This window comes from Miniopterus schreibersii, assembly GCF_964146895.1.
Source record: "Miniopterus schreibersii genome assembly, chromosome: 3".
Taxonomy (NCBI): domain Eukaryota; kingdom Metazoa; phylum Chordata; class Mammalia; order Chiroptera; family Miniopteridae; genus Miniopterus; species Miniopterus schreibersii.
Genome location: NC_138103.1, coordinates 19,161,119 through 19,184,334, shown reverse-complemented (window position 1 = coordinate 19,184,334; position 23,216 = coordinate 19,161,119). Strand labels below are relative to the sequence as shown.

Below are 23,216 nucleotides of genomic sequence, written 5' to 3'. Positions count from 1 at the left end.
CGCGATTCAGCACCATGGACAGATCTTCACAGTGCAGGTCCACATCCCTATACAAAGGGCTGGATTTAAACGAATAAAATACAGGCTCTGCTTTGAGCATGGCAGTCCTGTGCGAGCACAACTCCAGGCATAATACCTAAATTAATGAGTTTAAGTCACCATTTACTAAAATATTTAGATTATGATTACACTTAGTTTCATTAACTGCATTCTCAGACTAACGTAATGGGGTTTCCTTTTCAACTTGTAATTAACTTTATTGAGAATTCTTATTGGGATTTTTAAGCAGTTTCCTCAGACCTTATTATACATTATTTTAATATGCACATTAAGGTATTAAACTATTTGCTTAATTTTATATTGGCTGTTATTTTTAAAAGAAGAAAAAAATTCAGTCCTAATCTTGAAGAGCAGCAAGCTAACTAAATAAAAGAGTTCTCTGAAAAGAGACTGTATTCAGCTCCTAATAGCCAGCCATGAAGTTTTGATCTTCCCAGGTCATACATAGCATTTTTATTTTCCCACCAAAAGCAGTGTGACCCTAAACCAAAAAGAAATCCTCTTCTTCCTTTATAAAATTTGTGTAAAACTAATCAGATCTGCAAGACAGATCTATGTTCTAAGACTGATCGTTCCCCCCTCTACCAAAGATGTGAGAAGTCAGACCATGAACATTTTCTGCTTTCTTTCACTCATATTCTTCAATAGTTGTTGGGGAGTATTTCTCTTCCAGAACAAAATATCAATTTCTAAGGAAAATCTGTCCTAATCGCTCTTCCCTCTCCTTCAGCCTCGGGCGTTTTGAGGCAGCTGCCTGCGTGCTCGTGGCATCCTGTGCTTCTTCCTACCCCGCTGCTCTCCAGTCACCTGTCTGCTCCCCCATCCCCTGGAATATCAGAAGCTCCAAGAGGATATTTCCTATTTTTGTCACATTCATCCTCCTTCCCCCAATTCCTAGCACTTTGCCTTTCACATAGCAAGATTTTGATAAATGTCAGCTGAATGTTGATTGGTTAAATGGAAATATTAATGACAAGAAAGCAAACAATTAGCTAAAATCTGAGTCCTCCAGGATAAAAATGGTGACTTTATCTCAGTCCGTTCGTTTTCAAGGATGAGTGTAATCTAATGCAGTGATTCTTAGTGGAAATCAATAAATAAAGAGAAGAAGAGGCATAATCTGGTACATCACCCAGTGTGCGTCCTTGGAAAGGCACGAGAAAGGTCATGAATACTGTACAAGTTTTAAATCCAAACAGAGTCTGAATTCCTTACCAAATATCTCTGTGGCCTTGAGTAAGTTACTTAAACTCTCCAATCCATAGTTTCCTCATCAATAACATGTGGGTGCAAATACCCGTTTCAATTATTTCATGGAGTTTGAGGAGTAAAATGCATGCATGTGGTGGGTGCAGAAAAATGTTATTCTCTTTTATTTATTACTCTTTTCTTATCCACACATCAGAGGTAGGCAAGTTGCATCACTGAATCCTGATATGTAAATAGAAATGCTCTCCCAAAGGAACTCTGTCCGAGGATAGACTTTCCCTATTGTGGAAGGAACAGGAACTTGGCATCTTTTAAACTAAACCAGACACTGTGATGAGCACTTAGGCTTTCTTTACAAATAGTCCTACAGCTGGTTGCCAGCACTTTGGAAAGGCAATGTAAATCTAATTAGGCAATGCCATGTGGCCAGCATTAGTAACAATTTTTGAAAAGAGCCCAGGAGATGACTTACAGAAAGTGCTGGGGTTTTTTTGTTTGTTTTAGGGGCTCTGTTTCTGTTGCTTGCATGTGTACACACACATACACCCCTCATTTTCTGGGTAGAAATACAGACATGTATGAGGCCATACAGATTCCCACTGGCGTGGCCTGCCAGGGTAAATAAAATATTAAAATCAATATTCCTAGCAGAACAAAAGCTCATGGGTTTTCAGTGGGGAAAAAAGAAAAACAGACGAGAGGAACAAATGGCTAAGAATGGGGCAGCTGCTCCATTAGAGCTGTTTCCTTGGGAAGGAATCGACAGTTTCTTCAGATCTCATTTGCATCAAAAACATTAGTAGTAACAAATACACACACCACACACACAAATTGTGTTATCAGCTGGCACACAGACTGAAAACATTTTCACGGTGAAGACAACTGCACAGCGAATTCATGCCAATGCTGGTCATTGTCCCTGGTGGACAGACCACTTCAGCACTCATGTTCACTCATTCCACAAATACTAATAGTATCCACCAACATTTATGTAACCAGGTGTTATGCTAAGTTCTTTCTATGTGTTCATTCACTTAATCCTCACAGCAGTCTTGTAAGGGAAATATTACTTTACTCCTTTTATAGAATGCAATACTGAGGCTCGGAGAATTAATTTTTCCACAATTGTACAGCTAACAGGTGACAGAGCAGATGCCCAGTCCAGTTATGTCTACCTCCCAAGCCCACATCCCCCTCTCCCTTGTTGCACTAACTCAAAGACACATTGGATATGTTTAGTGAGCATTGTGCACATGTCAGAGACTCACATATAACACTGAATCCTTCAGGAGAAAACCAGAGCTCTTGATCTAAAACCACACAAAGTCAATTCAGGCTACGGTACTGCACCTATAAATGTATTTAGCTGACCCAGCACAGATCCACCCCCTCTTATTTACCTTATAATGTACTGGTCCATGGGCTAAAACCACTACAGTCACAAATCTTCAGATGGAAGAGCTAGCCTGCCCAACTGCAGAAAAATGTGTTGGTTTCAGAAACAAGGGTGTTGGTAGCTGAGGCTTCATAGAAGAGAGTTAAAGCCTCACCTGAGTTGGAATTAGCCAAGCTCAAAACTCAAAATCCCAAGGTCCTGCTATTGGGGCTCCTTATGGAACTTGTTCATTCAATAAACATCCATTGAACACTAATTTCTAGGCACTGGAGATACAGGAGGGAATTTAAAAACTGCAACCTCTGTCCCCACCCTGTTCCTCAAGCATGACCTTCTTGGAGAACCTGCCCCACTGCAGTCCTAAGGGGTCTGCACTCCACCCAACTGATTGAACCAGGGTCAGAAGCTGATCTAGGGGAAGCCAGGCCAGTGGCTGGTCAGAAACCAATCACATTTTTTCTCTCTGGATCATGTGAACTAAAGGACACAGTGGTTGAGCAAATTAAGGACAGAAAAGATAGCGATGCTATCTGTACCCACTCCACCTACTCAGTCCCTGAAGTGGTCCTGATTCCCACCTTTCCTGAGCCTGGAGATTGACCAGAAGATAACCCATGTGCCTCCAGGCTATGGAGTCACACAGACCTGGGTTTGAATCCTGGCTCCTCTATTTATAAACTCTGATATCATGGACAAGTTCTTTGATATTTTAATTGTATTGTGGATATTTTCAAATATACACAAAGATAGAACAGAATAAGTCTATTTGGCCAACCGGCTGCAATAATATTTTCCTCATTTTGTTTCATCTACCATCCCCCCCAATTTTATATTTTCCTGGAGATTTTTAAAGTAAATCTCAGTCATCATGTTAGAGAGGTTCCTTAATTTCCAGGAATCTTAGTTTTCCCCTTCATAAAACAGGAATAATGATACCTCTTCCACAGGCATGCTCACTCATTGGACAAAAATTTATGGAGCTGCTGCCAAGAGCCAGCCCAGTTCCCGCCGCAGGGGGTGCGGCTGTGACAATACAAAGCATTTCTTCCCTCGGCGCTTACATTGTAGTGGGAGAGGCATACATAACGAGTGTGGCAAGGTCGGAGAGAACAAAAGTTATGAAGAAAACAATGGGACATGGGAAACAATAGGTGACTTGGAGACCCGAGATAGACAAGGGAGTCCTCTCTAATGGGGTGGCCCTGGGGGTGAGCAGCGAAGGGAAGCGCCCTGGGAGCAGGTGCTGCAGGCAGAAAGCACAGCACGTGCAAAGACCCTGAGGTGGGAAGGAACCAGGCTGTGTGAGGCTTGCTCTGAGCATGAAAGTGCTAATACATCCAAAGCTCTAGCACACAATGCCTGGCAAGCAGCAAATGCTCAATAAATGTTTGTTACTATTCCTCCTGAGAGAATTCATCGCAAGACAGTAAGTGACCTGGGGTATATTTTGGAAATAGCCCTTTCCTAGAGTGTCAGTAGATCTTTGGCTCACTCAGCATATTCTTTAAGAACTTCTACTCCTGGGGGAAGACTTCCCCGTTCTGCAAACAGCTGTACCACAAGGAATGGTCATGTGGTACAGTGGTTACAAACCCTGGCTTTGGGGTCTTGGCTGCTCTGTTTAAATCCCAGCTCCACCAGTTATGAGTAGATGAACTTTGGACAAGCCACTTAACCTCTCTGAGCCTCAGTTTCCCATCCTCATGATGGTAAAAATAATAGTACTAACCTAATAAGGTTTTGAAGATTCAATGTGTTGGGAGTTTAGAATGCTAAATTATCGATATTATGCTATCTGACATAATTTTTACTCTTATACACTTATATCTATATTCACCCTTTTGCCTTTCCTGGTTAGGAACCTCCCCATTTTTTAAAAATATTTTAAGACACCCCTACCAGTATCTCCAAAGTCAAGTCTAGGTCATCCAAGTGCCTTTGTAAATACAGACAAATGGACGGAAATCCATGTGACCCTAGGTACGAGCTGTGCAGCACCTTCAGAAACGGAACTGTGGGTCTACTTTTCATCTGGTTCCTTATAAATCCTCTCGGGAAGGGTCCTGGGGTAGCAGGGGTGGGTGAGGCTGAGATCGTAGCCTGGTCTTTCCGATGGATTCTGTGTCCTAGATATCAAGCCAGCATTTCTCCTCGGTTTGGGGTGAGGTCTCACTTGCTCAGATTATGCGGTAAAATAAACAGCGAAACATCAACCCCGTTTCAAAGGGGGGCTGTGTGTGCCTGGAGCCCCCCAGGAGTGCGCACGCGAGCCAGGCAGGACAGCCGCTGGTTCCCTTCCAGCGCCGGCCAGGTGAATAACTTTATGTGGATGTTTTTATAGACACCGGGAGACGTTTCTTTTATACTGTGGCAATAAAGGCATTGTAATTGCTGCTGCCTTGTTTAGTGTTGTTTCCAGTCTTTACTACATCATTAAACAACGCGGCACAGCCGAAATTCTCCTACCAAGTTTGCTGTACTCAACATCAACATAATATAGTATCCTGGACTGGATCCTGGAACAGCAAAAAGGCATTACTGAAGAAACTAGTAAAATTTGAATCTCTCTGCTCTAGCTAAAAATAGTGTACTAATGTTGATTTCTGAGTTTTCACAAGTGTACCTTAGCAATGTAAGATGTTCACATTGGGGGAGAGTGTGGGAGGAGTATGCAGAACTCCGTGTGCTCTCTTTGCATCTTTACTGTAAATACCAAATTATTTCAAAATTAAAATTTTATTTTTTTAAAAAATTGTGCAGCCCTGGCCAGGTAGCTCAGTTGGTTAGAGTATCATACCTATATGCCAAGGTGGCAGGTTCGGTCCCCAGTCAGGGCACATACAAGAAGCCATTAATGAACGCATAAATAAGTGGAACAACAAGTCAGTGTCTCTCTCTCTCTTTCTCCCTTCCTCTCTCTCTCTCCCTCTCTCTAAAATCAATACATTTTTTTAAAAAATTTTAAAGTGTGCTGTTCACACAGAGTTGAGAAACATTGATCCAGGTTGTATCCTTGTATCCATAGCCCCTCACTCACGTCTCCCATCTCCTTAAGACTGAAGGGAACCCACATCTACTCTGCACCCCCAAAAGGGGTGGGGGTGTCACTGGCAGGCAGGGAGACTGGGGTGGGGGAGACAGACTCCACCCACAGCACTGAAGTACCGAGTGTACCTTCAAAGGCAAATTATAATTACACAGAAGCCAAGGAGCATTTGCAGAAAATTACTATCTCATCTGAATCTACATCCTGTTCATCAAAGAGGTCGAGGCCCTTTTGATTAGCAGACCAAATATTTTTAGGCAGTATCACTGAATGCCTGGAAAGAACATGGACAGCATCGGCAGAAGGAAAATCCATTTTGGATAACAATGCAAGTCCTGTCTATCACGGGAAAAAGTCAACCATAGGAAATTCATAAAGAAAGGCTGGCAAAAATGTCCCCAAACTGGAGCTTTCTCCTTCCTATGTGACTTTATCCTGGTCCCTCTCCATCTCCCCCCTTCCAAATATCCAGACTTCTGCACTGACCTTTGATTCTCTTAGCACTTGACCCGAGCATAAGGGACAGATCAGGAAGCGATCTAGCGTTAGTATTAAGACAATGAGAGCGAGAGAGATGGAGATGATTACGTATTCTCTTAAAGAGATGTCGAGTGGGTCATGAATAGAAATGAAAATGATATTTAAATTGGGACCACTGAGTTCCCAGTCAAATCTGGTAACTTGGCTGTTTGGTAAAGAACACCTTGAAAATACCACGATGTGTCCCTCTCTTGGTATATCACAAGCAGACATATCTTTCTTTCCACTTTTTGTAATAGTGAATCTTTGTAGCTTCTATAATGTCCAGAAAAGGTTTTTATAGTCAGTAGGTTCATTCTAATCCTGGCACCAAGAACTGATCTAACTTTCCAGTTATTAGAATAAATTCCTTCTTTCCTAGTTCTCTAGTGGTCAAAGTGAGCTCTGGTTACTGGTTAGCTTCTTGAACCCCTAATAACTGATCAATATAATCAGTCCTATCCTCTTAATCAGTTCCTATAAATCAATAAAAAGATAAAATCATTACAAGAAAATCTATCCTTATTACCAACTACTGAATTAAGTTATGTAAATTACACTTTTTAATGTAAATCTGTGGAAAATCAGTGTGTGTCTTATTTTCCAAATATTCCCTGGAATTCTAGGAAATAAGGATTGGACCAACCCAACAGAATTATATGAAATTAACATCAGTGATAATTCTTGTGAGAATGCACCATTCGTGACACTACACCTGAAATTCTCCCCTCTGTTCCACCCTGTAGAATATTACAAGACACCTTTTTCTCTTGGTCTAAAAGATCACTGCTTATACTGAGACACAAATATAGACTAAAAGCAAGAATTATAAATAAACCAAGTTAGCCAGTCACAAGGAATTTCTGAATTCCTTGGTGCCTGGATACTCATCCTGAAACAGTCATTTATTTCAGTACAACTTTAAAACAAAAGTCCCTTATTAAAGCAAGACTCATCCTAAACATCGAAATGTCACATGAGAAACTTAACAGTCATCTTTGATAGCCAGGGACTCGGCACCATTTCAGCTCTGTCCACTCCACAGTCACATTCACGTCCACCCACTTATGTTTGGGATCCACATACACATAGGTTCAACCCAGCGCCACCTCAAAGGGAACACTTGCATTTCCATCGGAGCCAGAGTTGGACACAGCAATTGCCATGTCAGAGTTTGTGCAATGTAACATATATTTTACTGCTGTGAGATGTGGTCATAAAACTTTCAATTGCTGGTGTATTTTGCTCTAAAATGTGGCTTCTCGTAGCATTTTACGACCTGGTTCATAAATAAATAATGTTGAATTATTTAAAACAGTGAAACCTAAGACATTCTATTTGGTACCCATTTTCAAATCGTGTAAACATTGACTTTGCGAACGTACCGTAACGTTTCCAAGGCCATGAAAAATTATCACCATGCAGAATCAGAGAATTCACATCACCTATGTCAAATTCTGCAGACGTATTCCTCTACCCAGTAAGCATAAAAATTTGTAGCCAAACAGTCCTAAACTATGATTCGACAAATAAAACACCAATGAGGCTGCTCATGGAGCTTCAGCAAAGGCGACCCAGACTATAAAATGTTGGATCTGTTTTTAAGAACCTCCAGCCACAACTAAATGCATTCTTTAAATTGTCTGGCTCTTGTTATTTTAAACCAAACCCTCTGCATTACTTTAACGTGAGGGTTACTTGAAAGCATAATTGCTAGAAATAACCACTGTAGTACGCTATTGCCAAAAATGAAACAATCTTGTCTTTCCCCACTCCCCTTAGTCAGCGTATCAAATTCATAATGTATGTTGTACATACAGACCCTCTGAGAGGGAGGAAAGTCTTTGGGGGCACACCAAGATCCCCAAGTAGGCTCCATCCGCTAAAGAGTAAAACACAATAACAAATGCAGCTTTTCCTTCTTTGAAAGGCCAACAGAATGGAATCTGCTACTGCAGAATAGTGCATACACTCCCCAAAACATAACCACAACCCCCAACACACAAAGGTGCGGGAGTGCACACGGACGTGTGTGCGCGTGCACACACACACACACAGAGTAGTTTGTGGATTATTTTTATGAAACTCTAGTTTTATGAAAAATAGACCTAATTCTTCTGCACTAGTATCTGTCCATTGAAAACAGTATAAAACCTAAAAGTCACAACTGGCCTACCTCAGGAGGCAGACAAGTGAGCACACAGACCATCCGTTCACCAAATACCCGATTGAGATGAACAAACAAAATGGGTAACTGGCTAACAGATTAACTACCTAAGATGAACCAACCAAGTAATCCATCGGTTAACTAAGTACCCAACCAAGACGAACCAACCAAGTGGCCTATTAGCTAACAGAAGAACCAACCCTGAGAAACCAGCCAAGTGAACCACTCTTTCACAGAGAAACAAAACCAGTGAACTCTGATGATGCCAAACACAGCTTCATCCAGGAGAGATGAAATAAAACTTCCAACCAGTTAACAAAGAGAAGCTCTCAGCGGACCCAAACACACACCAGGGAATCCAATCTGGGAAGTGTGGCCACTGCCTTGGTCACCCAGTGGGACTGGAAATGGATCGCACAGCGCTACTTACGAAGATTATTTATGGGGGTTCTGGTATCCATGTTCTCATAATGCTGCACATGGACCACGATGTTGAGGTCCCTCTCCATGTGGTCGGTGTTGCAGTGGCCCTGCGGCCTCATGACATCTGCAAGGGCCCTGAAAGAAGAAAGAATTTAAATCTGTTCATTCAAAACACAATGATTGGCATCTGCTGCGCTCTGAGCACTGTGCTTGCGAACAAAAGACAAGACCCCTCACTGCATGGGGCCCCCGTTCTAGTTCGGGGTGAGAGGGGCAAAGACACATGGAAGTAAATAACAGTAGTGCAATTAGAGGTTACGTAAGGACTCGCTCGTGCAGAACAGCTCCCGTGCTTCCCGCAAGAGCTGTGTGATAGAGGGATCGGCTACCTACAGAGTTGTTAAAAGGTCTAAATGTTGAGTATATGCAATGTATCTGTACTCCGTAAGTTTGGTCCCCCCTTATACCATACTTCATGTACAGCAGTGGCCCTCTATTAGTAACAAATAACATTTACGGGGTACTTACCGTGAGCCAGGCACTATGCTAATTCACCGTACATGCCTAATTCAACTCAGCAGCCTATGAACACCCTATGAGGATGATCACTCCTTCTTTGCAGATAAGTAAACAAAGGCTCAGAGAGGTGAGTTAACCTGCTCAAGGTCACACAACCAGAAGGCTGTAGCAGGGGGATCTGTCAGAGGGTCTGCAGTCACAGCCCTGTACCCCGTGCGCATGGGGTTTCCTGCAGCTGGAGAGGGTGTGGTGTGGTCTGTGTGCCCCCCGGGCTGGTGCCCCTCTCAATCCGTAGCTGGGGGTGGAGCGAAAGCATAGAACCCGGGGCACGAGCAGTTTCTGGCGCCTTCCACTTATCATGTTTAATCTCCTTAACACTCACCCAAGGGTCAATATTCTTATCGCTATTATTTTATAAATAAGGAAACCAGTTGAGAGGCGTTAAAGTGACTGTATTTGTTTCCTGCTGTAACGAAGTACCACAAAGTAGGTGGCTTAAAACTCCTATTTATCATCTTGCAGGTCTGAAGGCTAGAATTCCAAGATCAAGCTGTCAGCAGGGCCGTGCTCCCTCTGAAACCCGTAGGGGACCCTTCCTCGCCTCTTCTGGCTGCCGGGGCTTTGCTGGAAGTCTGGTATTCGCTGTTCACAGCTTCATCGCTCCCATCTCCGCCTCCATCCTTACGGAGCATTCTTCCTGTGTCTCTGTCTTCAATGGGCATCTTTGTTTTTTCTTCTTAATATTCCATTTTTATTGGAAAATCACCATTGATGGCTTAAGAGCTAGATCAGTGAGGTCACAAAATTAACGGCAGTCATTTGAAAGTTCTTGATGCTAAATGCTGTTCCCCCCGACCTCCGGATTTATTGAAGTATCATGCACAAATAAGACTGTGTATACTTAAGATGTATAACTTGATATTTTTATATAAGTATACATTATGAAATAATTACCACAATCAAGCCATCCAACATATTCATCACACATTGTTACTATGTTTGCGTGTGTCTACCCTCTTGGCAAATTTCAAGTATGCATTTCTTAAGGACCCCAGTCATATTGGATTAGGGCCCGACCCTACTCCAGTGTGACCTAACCTTAACTAACTACATCTGCAACTAGCTTATTTCCAAATAAGGTCACATTCAGAGGACCAGGGGTGTTAGGAATTCAGCATCTTTTGGGGGAGACATGATTCAACCCAAGACAGTAACTTCACAATTAAATGTAAGCTTAAGAAAGAAGCTCAGCATCTGCATATACATAGAGTGCGGACAAGTGTCACACAAATACCGCACCTAAGGTCGGACCTCACCAACACACGTTTTTCTCCTTATCTGCCCTCAATCACGTGTTTATTTAGATATATGAATATCCTCAAAAGATCTATAATATTGTGGGTGTTACAGTATATGTCTGTGTCTTTTACTCACTGGCAGCATTATAACATATGCAACCCCCATAGTTTACTTACTGTAGGAATACTAGTCTCCATATGCAACAACTGGCATGGCGGGGAAGCTGACCAACTGGAATGGATGCCAGCTGTAAACATCCAGTTGTTTCATTGAGAAGCAGCAGAATATCAGCCCTGATTACCCACTTCCCTAACTGTGGACACCCCGAGGATCACCAATCCCCACCTCTGAAAACAACACTGCAGTCACATCCTCATACCTGCCCCTTGGACCAGGGAGAGTTTCTCTGGGGTGCACACCAAGTGACACTGCCATGTTTTAGGACCTATCCAGACGCTCTTAACTAACTAGAGCCTCTGAGTTCAAATCAAGGCAGACAGAGAAGGAAGGTGAGCTGTTCGGGTGAGGCCCACACATACCACCTATGAACTGCTGAAATTGACCCTACCTTGGCAGAGATGCTCAAACAGTGGCCTTCCAGCCAACAGCAAGAGCATCACCAGGGCACTTGTTAAAATGCAAATTTTCAGATCCACCCAGACCTACTGACTCAGAAACTCCAGGGATCTCCAGGGGTCGGACCCAACTCCCTGTGTTTTCTCAGGCCCTCCGTGTGAGTCTGCTGCACAGTCGAGCTTAAGACCAGATTAATGTAGGGAGAGAGGCCTCAAGCTTGGGGGGATGGTTACCCATGGCGCAATGGACAATGGGCCAAGAACCACAGCTGGTGAGAAGTGTCAGAAGTGAGAGAGACACAAATCAGCACAAGAGTCCTACATGGATTAGAGGAAAAGATTGAGCCTGCTAAGAGGCAAGACAATAGCAATAGCTCCCATTTATTCATTCATTCATTCATTCATTCACTCAACAAATATTTATTGTCTACTGTGTGCCAGGCATAGAGCAGTCAAGGCCCTAGGGATACAGCGGTGTACAAGATGGACAAGACCACTGCCTTCATGGTGTTTATTTTCTAAAGAAAAGGGTAAAAAATATATATGTTAAATAAACAAGAGCTGCAAAAATTAAATAAATAAAAGTGTAACATGATCAAGAGAGACTGGTGCATGGCAGCATTATTCACAATAGCCCAAAAGCAGAAACAACCCAAATCAACTGATGAATGACCACAGTGGGTTATGTGGAATGGAATACTATTCAGCCATAAAAAGGAATGAAGTGCTGATATCTACAACCACATAAATGAAACGTGGAAACATTGTCCTCAGTGAGAGAAGCCATATACAAAAAGCCGCATATTGTATGATTTCATTTAGCATATGCAATGTTCAGAACAGGCAAACCTATAGGGGCAGAGAGTAGATTAGTGGTTGCCAGGGACTGAGGGAGGGAGGACTGGGGAGTGACTATTTGATGTACATGGAGTTTCTCTTTGGGATAATGAAATGTTTGGGAATTAGGTAGTTGTGATGGTGATATACGAAAAAGCACTGAACTATACAAATTAAATGGTTTATATGGTGAAGTTTTATAGGACAGGGGAAATGACTGCTAATAAGTGAGGGTTTTTTTTTTAGGGTGATGAAAGTCTTCTAGAATTAGATAGTGGTGATGGTTATTCTACTTTGTGAATATACTGAAAACCACTGAACTGTATACACTTAAAAATAATTCTAAATAAACTGAAAGATCAGGAAAAGACTTTTTGAGAAGGTAACATCTGAGTTGAACCCTGAATGGTGAGAAGGAGTTGGTCGCAAAAAGATGATGAAAAGAACATTCCAATCTGAGGGAGCAGCAAGTGCAAAGGCCCTGAGGTAGAAAAGAGTTCAGATATCTGAAGAACAAACAAGGTTGACAAAGCTGAAAGGTGGCAGCAAACAAGGAGAGTGTTACAGGGTGAGAATTATTAGACCCATTCTACACAGTGAAAAAGTACCCAAGTTAACCCAGCTAATCATCAGAGGGCTGGGATGCAAAGCTGAGTGTCTCTGACATCAGAGTTCAGGCCCCTCCCCATCTCTGTGCAGTAATCAGGATCTGAAACAGAAAGGGGCTGCAGGGTAGAATGTTTGAGACAACAGCAGATGCCTCCCAAACCTAATTTGCCCTTTTCACTTCTAAACAGGTTCTTCATCATGAGCTCCAGGGGAATTCTGAACCCCTCTGGAACTGAATGGAAATTTTATGTGTGCACGGTTCTGGAAAAAGAAGCAATGGCTTTCACCAGATTCTCTAAAGAGTCTCCCCAAAATTTCAAAGTACTCAGGCTTTCAAGAGAATAGCAAAGTAAGTAGTCAGGGTAGGTACCATGAACTTGGCCAGCACTGCCATCTGCAAACCCCCTGGGCTTCTCCTGAGTGCCAAAATTTGGGAAAATCCAGCCCCAAAGCCCAGTACATTTTTCCCCAAGGCAGCCCTCCCGGGGGCATGCAGCAGAGCCAAGGATGCTTAGAGACCTCCATGTCTTGGACAAGGAGTCCTCAGGGTATGGTTCACTCGCTCCAGGGACTGCAGAAAATGATTTGGCATGGGGGAAGGAAATGAGAACTTCTGTAGATGGTCTTTAGTTATTAAACATGAGAAATCTATTTAATATGTGTGTCGATGCTGGTGTCCTCAGCTGGAACACCCACATCAGATAGTGACAATCAGGAACCTTGGACCAATGAGGCAGAAGCCTATATTGTAGTTTGTGCACCCCCAAAGGGGATATCCAGATGAATTATCTAGTTTTAACTAAGCTAACCATCACTAAGGAGACATGTGGCTTTAAAATATACCCCATAACAAAACCAAAGCCTGAAAAAAATACTGATAAAGCAAAGCACAAGAAAACAATACCATTGACTCTCCCCTGCTTGCCCACAGCTTCTCACAAGGTTAAGATAATGATGGTCTATTTAGATCAAAATGAAATCAGCCCCAAATAATCAAAACTCTCATGAGGAATAATCAAAATATGGATTTATTTATTAATGATGAACTTCATCCTTGATGTGTATCATGCTTTGAGATGGTGGCTAATGACTGCATGAAGTCATCATGATTCGTGACAAATTTAAAATTATCTATTTCACCTTCAGCTCAGTTAAAATTTCTGTCCTTATGTATGCTTTATAATACACCTAATCATTGTTCCCCGGTATGTGTATAGATACTTGTTAGGAAAACAAATGTGTCTATATTGGGGTGCATGCTAAAAAACGTGTTACAAATAGGGATGTGTCAAAAAATTTAATGAATTAGACAATGGAAAGAACAAAACATGTGCTGCAAACCAAATGCCCAAACATTTGGCATTTATTTGTGGCATATAGTTTGGGTGCTTCTCAAACTTTAATATGCATTAGTATTACCTAGGGATCTTATTAAAATGCAGATTCCCATTCAATATGGCTGAAGCAGTACTTAAGATTCTGCTCAAGCTCCCAGGTCATGAAGATGCTGCTGGTGCACAGGCCACGCTCTTGAGTAGCAAGATCCTAAAGGTACTGTGATGTTAAATTTTATGTGTCAACTTGACTGGGCCATGGGGTGCCCAAATATTTGGTCAAACATTATTCTGAATGTGTCTGAGTATCCTTTGGATGAGATTAAGATTTAAATTGATAGACTAAGTCAAGCAGATTGCCCTCCATAATGTATGTGGGCCTTACCCAATCAGTTGAAGGCATGAATAGAACAAAAGGCTGACCCTCCGGAGTAAGAGAGAATGTTCCCAGATGACCTTCAAATTGAGACATGCATAGGCTCCTCTTGGGACTACAGCAGCCTGCTGGCCTTCAGACTCAAACCATTTGGGACCTTGGCTCTAGATTTGGGACTCATCAATGACATTTCCATATAAGAAATCTCTTTATATATATATATATCTACTATAGGTTCTGTTTCTCTGGAGAACCCTGATTAACACAGGTACCTTATGGAAGAAACTACTACGGAACAATTATGTTGAAATATTGCATTTTTTAGGTCAAAGCTGATTGAATATTGGCATTATAAGGTTTAACTTAGTATCGATTTACTTGTAGATTTACTTGTATGTGACCTTTTCTCTGGCCACTTGACTATTAGCTCTGTGGGGGAAGGGATTATGTCTGTACTATTAACTATTCTATGATAGCTCTCAGCACAGTGCTGTGTACAGCACAGGTATTCAATAAATACCTACTGAATGAGCAAATAGATGAATGAATGAGAAGACACTTTCCTATGTCATGTAAATCAGGGTGTTAAAACCAGAGCCTCCTACATGCCAGATTCTGTTCTAGGCATTCAGGATTGACCAGTGGAAAAGACTGTTAGTGTCCTTACACTCCTTACTGTGGACAGTAATGGAAGGAGAAAGATAATAAACTAGTAAAACAGTAAATTAGTAAGTTAATTTTAAACATTAATGTGAAATGAAGCAAATAACACTGAATGATGGGCAGAGGGGGTGAGGAACAGTAGTAACTAAGCCTGGGAGGTCAGGGACAGCTTCTCGAAGGTGGCATTTGAGCTGAGACCGGAATGGTGAGGAGGGGCCAGCCACATGAAGTCCAACAGATGAGAATCTGAGCCAAGCCAACACAGTCACCTCCAAGGTGGCAATGAGCCTGGCCTATTTAAGGAACAACAACCAAAAAAAGCCTGCATTCCTTTTCTTTCCAATTGTGGTGAGCAAATAAAGGATCCCAACATTTCTAAACAGAGCTCAGAGTCCCAGCTCCTTGCTTCAAAGTGTCAAGGGGATCCCAGAGTCTAAATTATGTTCTGACTCTTGAATTCCTGAGCATTTCCACTTGCCCCAGAAGCATCATTTATTTTTCAAGAATGCAAGAGCCATGGGCGCAAGATATCCTTCTGGAGAAGTGGTTACACACTGTAGACATTTGTCAAAGCTCATCCAACTGTACACTGAAATTGGGTGCATTTTATTGTGTAAACTTTACCTCAATGAAGGTGATTTTTAAAACGGAAGGACCTGGTGCCCAAAGAGAAGCAACCATATCCTGTAAGGAAAAATAACTTGGAGACTTTTCTGTGGCCAGCAGTATTTGCATGCATGGTCTTCTCCAGCCTGGGGAGCTGGTAGAAGCCATAGGTCAAGCACAAAAACAGGAAAAGGGGAAAGTGCAAGAGAAGTTGGAAGAGAGAGAAAAGTCAAGGGAAAGAGGGAGACTGATCACTTGATGCCACTTCTTTGCAAGGGGCTCTGGCTCTTCTGAAGCATGCTTGAAACACACACAGGACACTGTGCTCTGTAATTCGTCACTTGGATGTCTGATTCTGTTTGAAGGAGGGGAAAATAATACCATGTGTTCCCTACTGGTTTCAAGTGCAGAGAGTTTCAAACACAAGTTCCTGTTCCCAAAGTCATTTCTCATCAGTGCCTCCTCCAAGAGGGCAGGCCCTGCCAAGGGCAGACGCAGAACACATTGCTAGTCTTGATCTTCCAGTGGCTCCTTGAACTGGCTCCAATGCATGTGTTGGGATCTGCAGGACATCAAGCACTTCTTTGTGATCTGAGAAGCCTGAAGTCCTGAAGTACAGCCAAGTGGTCAAGGGCCTGTGCTCTGGCCACACACCGAGTCTGAAGTCCAATCCAACCCCTCCACTCACCAGGGGCTTGTTTACTCTCTTGGGAAGCAATCTGTGCCTCTGAACAGGCAGGTCGCCATAGGGCCTACCTTAGTGGGGAGCAACATGAAAGTAAATGAGAATTTACACACACGCTTACAGCAAAACAGCAAAACGAGGTTCTTCAAAATAGCAATGGCTCTTCAACATCACCTATGCCAACAATCTGCAATGCATTTTTGTAGTCATAGGTAGATCTTCTCTGCTATTCTGAGCCTGTCCCCCTCCTGCTCAGATTAAATGCAAGTCTGGAGAAGTTACAAGACTTGACCAATGTCACAGAGCCAAACATACTTAGTAGAGCAAAGACTAGAACTGAGTTCCAGACTACAGCATTATCCCCTTCAGTGAACAAGAGGTAGAAAACTCCAAAAGTACTCCAAAAGTGTAATAGTCACTGAGCAGTGGCCATATGTCGCCCTGTGCTAAGAGCTTTCCAAGCCTGATCTCAATGAATCCTCACACAAACCTATTACAGAAGAATCATCATTATCTCACTTCACAGTCAAGAACCTGAGACTCAGAGAGGTCAAGTAACTTTCCCAAGATCACACAGCTACTAAGTGGCTGAGCTGGGATTGAATCTGGGGCCATCTGACTTGAGCCCATGCTGTTAAGATCAGCCTGGCTGCCTCTCCAGGGACTGCAGGTCACATCACAAAGTGAATTGGGTGGGGGTGGCTACTGAGGTGAATCTGAGATCCTCCCAAATGGAGCAGCCACCACTCAGCAGCAACCGATAGTTGCCATGTGAAAATGCATATCCGGTGTTGCCAGACCTACCAATTTCTCAAGAGAAATCAGAAATCTGGATTTCGTGGGAAGTCCCCCAGGTTTTAAACATTGGCAAATGGTTCTACAATGGTTTTAAAACACCCTATATAATAGAGACTAAAGAGATTTCACAGCCAAATGCAATGAACCTTGACCGGATCCTGGTGTGAAACACCAAACTCTAAAAGACATTTTTTGCTATGACTGGGAAAATTTTAATATGATTGGATATTTGATGATATTGTGGAATTTTTGTTGTTTTTCTTGGATGTGATACTGGAATTGTGTTATATGGAAGAATGTCCTTGTTCTTAGAAGATCCATGGTGAAGTATTTAGGGACAAAGAGTCACATCTGCATTTTATTTTCAAATGCTTCAGCCATAAAACAAAAAACAAAAGAGGGGGGTAAAGAGAGAAGAAAGAAGAAAGGAATATTAGGACAAAAAGAGAGAGAGCAATAAAGCAAATATGAAAAAATACTAAAAGCTGTTAAGTCTAGATTAGTAGTTCTCATCTGGGGGTGATTCTGCCCCTAGATGACATTTGGCTTTGTGTGAGGACATTTTTTACTGTCATGACTGGGTTTGTGGGGTGGGTGCTACTGGCATCTAGTGGGTAGTCCAAAGATGCTGCCAAAAGTCCTGCAGGGCACAGAACAGGCCCCACAGCAGAATTATCCAGCCCCAAATGCCAACTGTGCCCAGAGTGAGAAACCCTGGTCTAGGTAAAGGGCCTACTGAAGTTCCTTTTGATTAGTCTTTCAAGTTTTTGTATGTTTAAAATGTATCACAATAAAAAATTAAGGAAAACTTAAAAATATAAAAAAACATAAATAGAAATACCCTGCAGACCAAACAGAACATGTGTGCATGGTTGGGTAACCTTAGCAGGCCATTTGCAGTCGCTTTTCCCAATAAATAGTGGTTGGGTGTAGCTGCTGCTACAGCTGCTAAATGAGCATCTGTACAGTTCTTACAGCATCGAGGGCAAGTCTCCCCCCACCCCGAAATTACTGTCTTTTTCCTGCATTCAGTCCTAATCAGCCCAGAAGGGAGTGGGCGATATGCCCAGGACTATGAGCCTAAAAACTGACATCACAGAGGCCTCTTCTGGGAAAACACAAGTGCACTGGTCACCAGGAGCAGTTTGTGACATGGGAGCAGCAACGTGCTCTAAGTCTTTAAAGGGAAGGTGCTTTCAGGTGAGATGAAAACAAACCCCTCATCTCAGTGACTCTCACAGCCCAAGATAAAACTAATTAAGAGGCTGTGGCCAGCATATTAATTTCACCTGGAAGCCACCTGCTAGCCTCTCTGATGCCAAGCTTGGCATGTCAACCCCACCCAAGCATCCTTGTGCCCTTGCAGGCTAATGAGCCCATTGCTATGGCTGGGACTAAAAATGATTCCCTGCATAAGCAGCCCAAGGTGCATTTGGAGGGGACTTGAGGCAGCCCAGCACCACAGAAATACACATCAAGGCTACATACATGCAGAAAACAAGCAAAAGAATGCAAATAAGAGAGTCACCTTGGACTGATTCATCTATCCCCCAGCCCTGTAAAAATCTTTCCAAACCCAAGAACAGTCTTTCTCAAAGTGTGGGGCATTTATTATCAGCCATTCAGGGAGGCTGTTAAATGCAGATTTGGGGGGTCCATCCCAGACCTCTTGATTCAGAATCTCTCTGGACAGAACTCAAGAATGTGCATTTTAGAAAGCTTCCTCAAACTCTGACGCTCACCCCATCTGAAAACATCTGTTCCAGACACAGTGGAAACCAGGAGACTGCATATTGCCCAATTCTGTAACTGTGTGACCTTGGGCAAGCCACCCAACCTTTTAAGTGGGAATTAAAATAGCACCTGTCTCAAAGATAGTTGTGAGAACTACAAGAGAGAATGTTTACACACACACACACACACACCCTGGTACAGTGCCTGACACCCAGAATGGTGCTGAGCAAACGTTACTTCCTTTTCCTTAGCAGTGATTGGCTGAACACTGGAGAGCTGTACAAATGTACACTCACACCCTCCCCACTAAAGATTCTGATTAGTCTAGGGTGAGGCCCAGGGTTGGGGGGAGGAGATATATATATGTATATGTATATGTATATGTATATGTATATGTATATGTATATGTATATGTATATGTATATGTATGTAAAAATAATAGCATTCCAAGTGATCCTAAACAGCAGCCAAGGTTGAAAACCATACCTTGGAAGCTGCCAGAAAAAAAATCACCTCTTCTTTCTCTTCAGGTGTATGCACTTGCACTCCACTCTGGAATTCCCAAAATGTATACAGGCCAGCCCGTATTGATACAGAAAACTGGGCACCTCTAACTTCCACCTCCCAGCAGACCTTTCCTGATACCGCCAGAAGAATGTGGCAGCAACCCACTGAGCTGGAGCGACTCCTTCTCCCCCCAACAGAGCTGCGAGGGGGCAGGACCAGGAAGCTGAGTCCCCGCTGGGCCCACGTACCAGGTGGAGCGCGGTCCCAGCAGGAAAGCCCCGATCAAAGCGGGGCTGAAGCCTAGCGTCGCTTTCTCCCCTGGGTGCCCACAGGTTAGCTCTTCTCCCACGTTCCCTCCTCCCTGCTTCCTCTCCACCAACCCCTCTCCCCCGGACCCTGAGGAGGGCTCCTATAAGCGCAGGTTGGCAAGGGAAGTGCTGGGTGAAGATTCAGCAGAGGAATTACCCCGAATCTGCAGGGCAGCCTCCCTACCCCTGAGAGACTCTTTCCCTGCCTGGGCGACACCCGCTGCGGCAGTCCTGCCGGCCTGTCTCACCCTCACCTGAACGCAGACCCCGGGAGTCCATAGCCAAGGCGGGCACTGCGGGGACGGGAAACCGCCGGGCCACAGGGTTGGCGACCCGGCACCTTGGGGTTGCAGGAGGTGGGCGGGGCCGGCGCTGGACTCTTAGAGCAGGTCAGCAAACCGCCCCCCCCCCCAGCTTACTTCTGTTCCTCAAGACCTCACCATCCACCCGCACCTCCCTGCTGACCCAAACCGAGAGGAACTTCTTCGCCACCCCCCCAAGCCCTCCCCTCTGGAAGAAAAAAAGTCATCGGATACTCTGCGTATAAATAGAAAATAATTACTAGTGATGTGCCTTCGCCTATTTTCGCTGGGGCTCTTTTGTTCAGAAATTTTAGGCAGGCTCCCGGAGCGCGTGCACACACACGCGCACACACGGGGCCCCGGCGGAGGTGCGGTGGTGCGTGCGTGCGCGCGCGCGCCCGTGTGTGTGTGTGTGTGTGTGTGTGTGTGTGTGTGTGTGTGTGTGAGTGTGAGTGTGTGTGTGTGTAGGGGGTACACATGGCAACTCCATTACTCGTACTCGAACAGAGGACAGACTGTGCACCCCAGCCACCCGGCAGGTCGCAGGCCGCCGGGCGCTCTTCAGCCCCACCTGCCCGCACCCCACACCGGCCCCTGGCCTCTCCCGGGTACGGGGCTGCGTCCTCGCCGCAGCGTCCTAGCCTCCAAAGTTACTGGGTTGTGAGAATCAATTTAGACACTTAAAAAAAAAACAAGCAAAAGGCAAATAGCTCCATTAATCCCCAAATGCCTTCTTCCATCTGCTGCGACTTCCTCGTGCTGGGACTTGCATAATAAATGAGGCCAACGCGAAAGTTGACGAATCAGGGTGTCGGGGCCGGGGGTGGTCACGGCTCGCGGGCCTGGGGGCTCTGGCCTTTGAAGTGCACGCCACTCCAGCAAGGGGTGCGGGGAAAGGTGGTGACAGGGGAGCGCAGCCCCGGCGCTGCGGGGGGAGGAGGGACGGGGGCAGAGGCTGCGAGTTCCCGATTCCAAAGACCTTGCAGCTCAGGAAAAGCGAGGCGGCCGCCCCGAAGAAGGCTTTTGTTCTCGCCCTCCCTTGGCTTTCCACCTCCCTCGCCTCCCTTTCCCGAGCCTTACGAGTTGCAAGCGGCACACACTCCTTTCGCTCCCTCCTACCATCACACGCGCGCGCTCGGGCTCACACACACACACCCCTTCCCTTTCCGGCTCGCCCGCCCGCCCCTGTTTATCTGGGCTAGTATCTGGAACTTGAGGGTGGACCCTTCCCTAAAACCCAAGACTTCAAGGCCACCGGCTCCCAGCTGTGTGCCTCAAGTCCGCAGCAATCTTCGGCGCGGCGAGGGGGTACGGAAAGAGGGAGAGGGAAGGGAGAGACCCCCCCCCACACACACACACACGCGCGCGCGCGCGCGCGCGCAAGCTCTAATCCACACCTGTGCGGAGCCCAGCTCCCCCTCTCCGAACCGAAGTTGACTTCCTGGTGACATCTCCCAGCAGAGAGACTGGGGTGGGGGGCGCCATTGCTTGGGAAAGGTGGAGAGGGGAGAGAAGGGAGAGCAGAGCTAGGAGGGGCGCGCGAGGGGGAAGGCAGCCCACCTGGACATGTGCTCCCTCTGGGGCCGGTGCGCTTTCTCCAGTCCCAGCTTGGTGAAGATGCCCACGAGCACCATGACGGCCACCACCCCGCAGATGATGTAAACGATCAGGTTGGTCTTGTCCTTGGTGGGGTCGTGCAGGGGGTCGTCCTTGCGCGCGGGGGGCTTGCCTGTGTTGAGCCAGAGCGGAGTGTCGTAGTTGGTGCAGGTGCTCTGGTTCAGTCGCCGCTTCTTAAACGTGCAGCAGAACCGGAAGCCACAAGTCCCGCAGCAGAAGATGAAGTCGCCCGAGCTGCAGTTGAACGGCGGGTCCCACTGGCCCATGACATCGAAGTAGCCCCGGCAGAAGTCCGGTGTGGGCGCCCGGGTCGGGGGTGCGTCCGAGACATCCGCGCCCTCGCCGGCCTCCCCGGAGGCGGCCCCGGAGCGGTTGCCCCCCGTCAGCACCACCACGCCGCCCAGCTGCGCCAGCTGCCCGTGCCCCGTTCGCTCCTGCGCCCGGCACACGCGGGCGCACAGCTCGGTGAGGAAGCAGCCGAGAAGCAGCCGGAGGACGCGGCGCATCGTGTCTCCCAGCCCGGGCTCGGCCGCTCGGCCGCCGCTGGAGCCGCCGCAGCCGCCTCTCGAAGCGCGGCCGAAGCTGCCGAGGCTGCTGCCGGGGGCTGCGCGCCGCCGCGGGCCGCACATGCAGGGAGCGGCGCGGGGCGCTCGGGGGTCGGCGGCCACGGCGCTCGGCTCAGCCCGTGTTCGCCTCCAGCGCGCCGCGCGGCAAGGGGCTGGCCGGGGAGGAGCGCGCGGGGCTGGGCGGGGGGAGGGTGAGCGGGGGCAAGCGCGGGGTGCAGGTCCGGCTGACGACCGGGAGAGGCAGGGGCCGGGGAGCAGGGCAGACTCGGTCTATCCGCGCCTCCCCTCGGCCGCAGCTCGGACTCGCCGCCCCGCGCCCGCTCGCAGGATCCCTCTCACCTCTTCAGCTCGCCAAGTGCGCTGGAGAGAGGAGCGAAGCGACACTTGTGGAATGAAGGGAGGGCAGGAGAGAAGGGGGAGGGGGAGGAGGGCGGGCCGAGGAGGCGCGGGGAGGGGGGGCCGGAGCGAGCTCGAGAGGGGCGGGGGCGCGGGAGAGGTGACTCGGGCGGGCGGGAGCGAGTTGGGGGGCGTGCGGCACCGAGCCTGGCTGGCCGGCTGGGAGGAGGGAGCTTCGCAGCCGCGGAAGGAACAGCTCGGATTTCCCGGCAGGTGGAGGACCGCAACGGGACCTCCCGCGCCCTCTCTGGGCTGGAGGTGCGGCTCAGACCTGTTTCCTGCGCAGAGACGGCTCCGCCCGTTCCTTTTTCAGGAGTGCGGGCGCCGGAGCTGCAGCTCTAATCTGCCCAACGGGGAAAGGGTGACTCGGAGGGGAAAGGAACAGACTAGGTGGCTTACACCCCAACACAGCCCGGGAGTCAGTCTTATCAGGATCGCCCCTCCAGGTGCGCGGGGCCGCTTTGCCCTTCCCGCTCCAATCGGACACTCCACCCGGATGGCTCAACTCGTTGGCCCTAGGTGAGGACCGAGGCTGAGCTGGGAAGGCGGGGCGGCAAGCCCCTGGGCCCCGGGTAAGCACCCCGGAGAGGGGCTTGGGCTGAACTAAAGGCAAAGAGGCTGGGGGCGCAGAGGGGGGCTGAGGGAGGGGGTAAGGAGACGCAGCG

The 23,216-nt window shown here is 46.4% G+C and overlaps 1 protein-coding gene across 2 annotated transcripts in view; it reads right to left on the bottom strand.

Moving 5' to 3' along the window:
• Positions 1-22,566, bottom strand: part of SHISA9 (shisa family member 9) — a 265,862-nt gene extending 243,296 nt beyond the window's left edge. Inside the window, exons 1-2 of one of the 2 annotated variants that reach the window (XM_081131681.1) lie at positions 21,533-22,566; positions 8,828-8,955 (exon numbers count right to left, since the gene is read on the bottom strand). In XM_081131681.1, the coding sequence (XP_080987807.1) occupies positions 8,828-8,955; positions 21,533-22,218 (814 nt within the window). In that variant the 5' untranslated portion in view covers positions 22,219-22,566. The remainder of the gene's footprint in view (positions 1-8,827; positions 8,956-21,532) is intronic. The other variant, XM_081131680.1, reaches the window with a different exon arrangement.
• Positions 22,567-23,216: the final 650 nt, after the last annotated feature.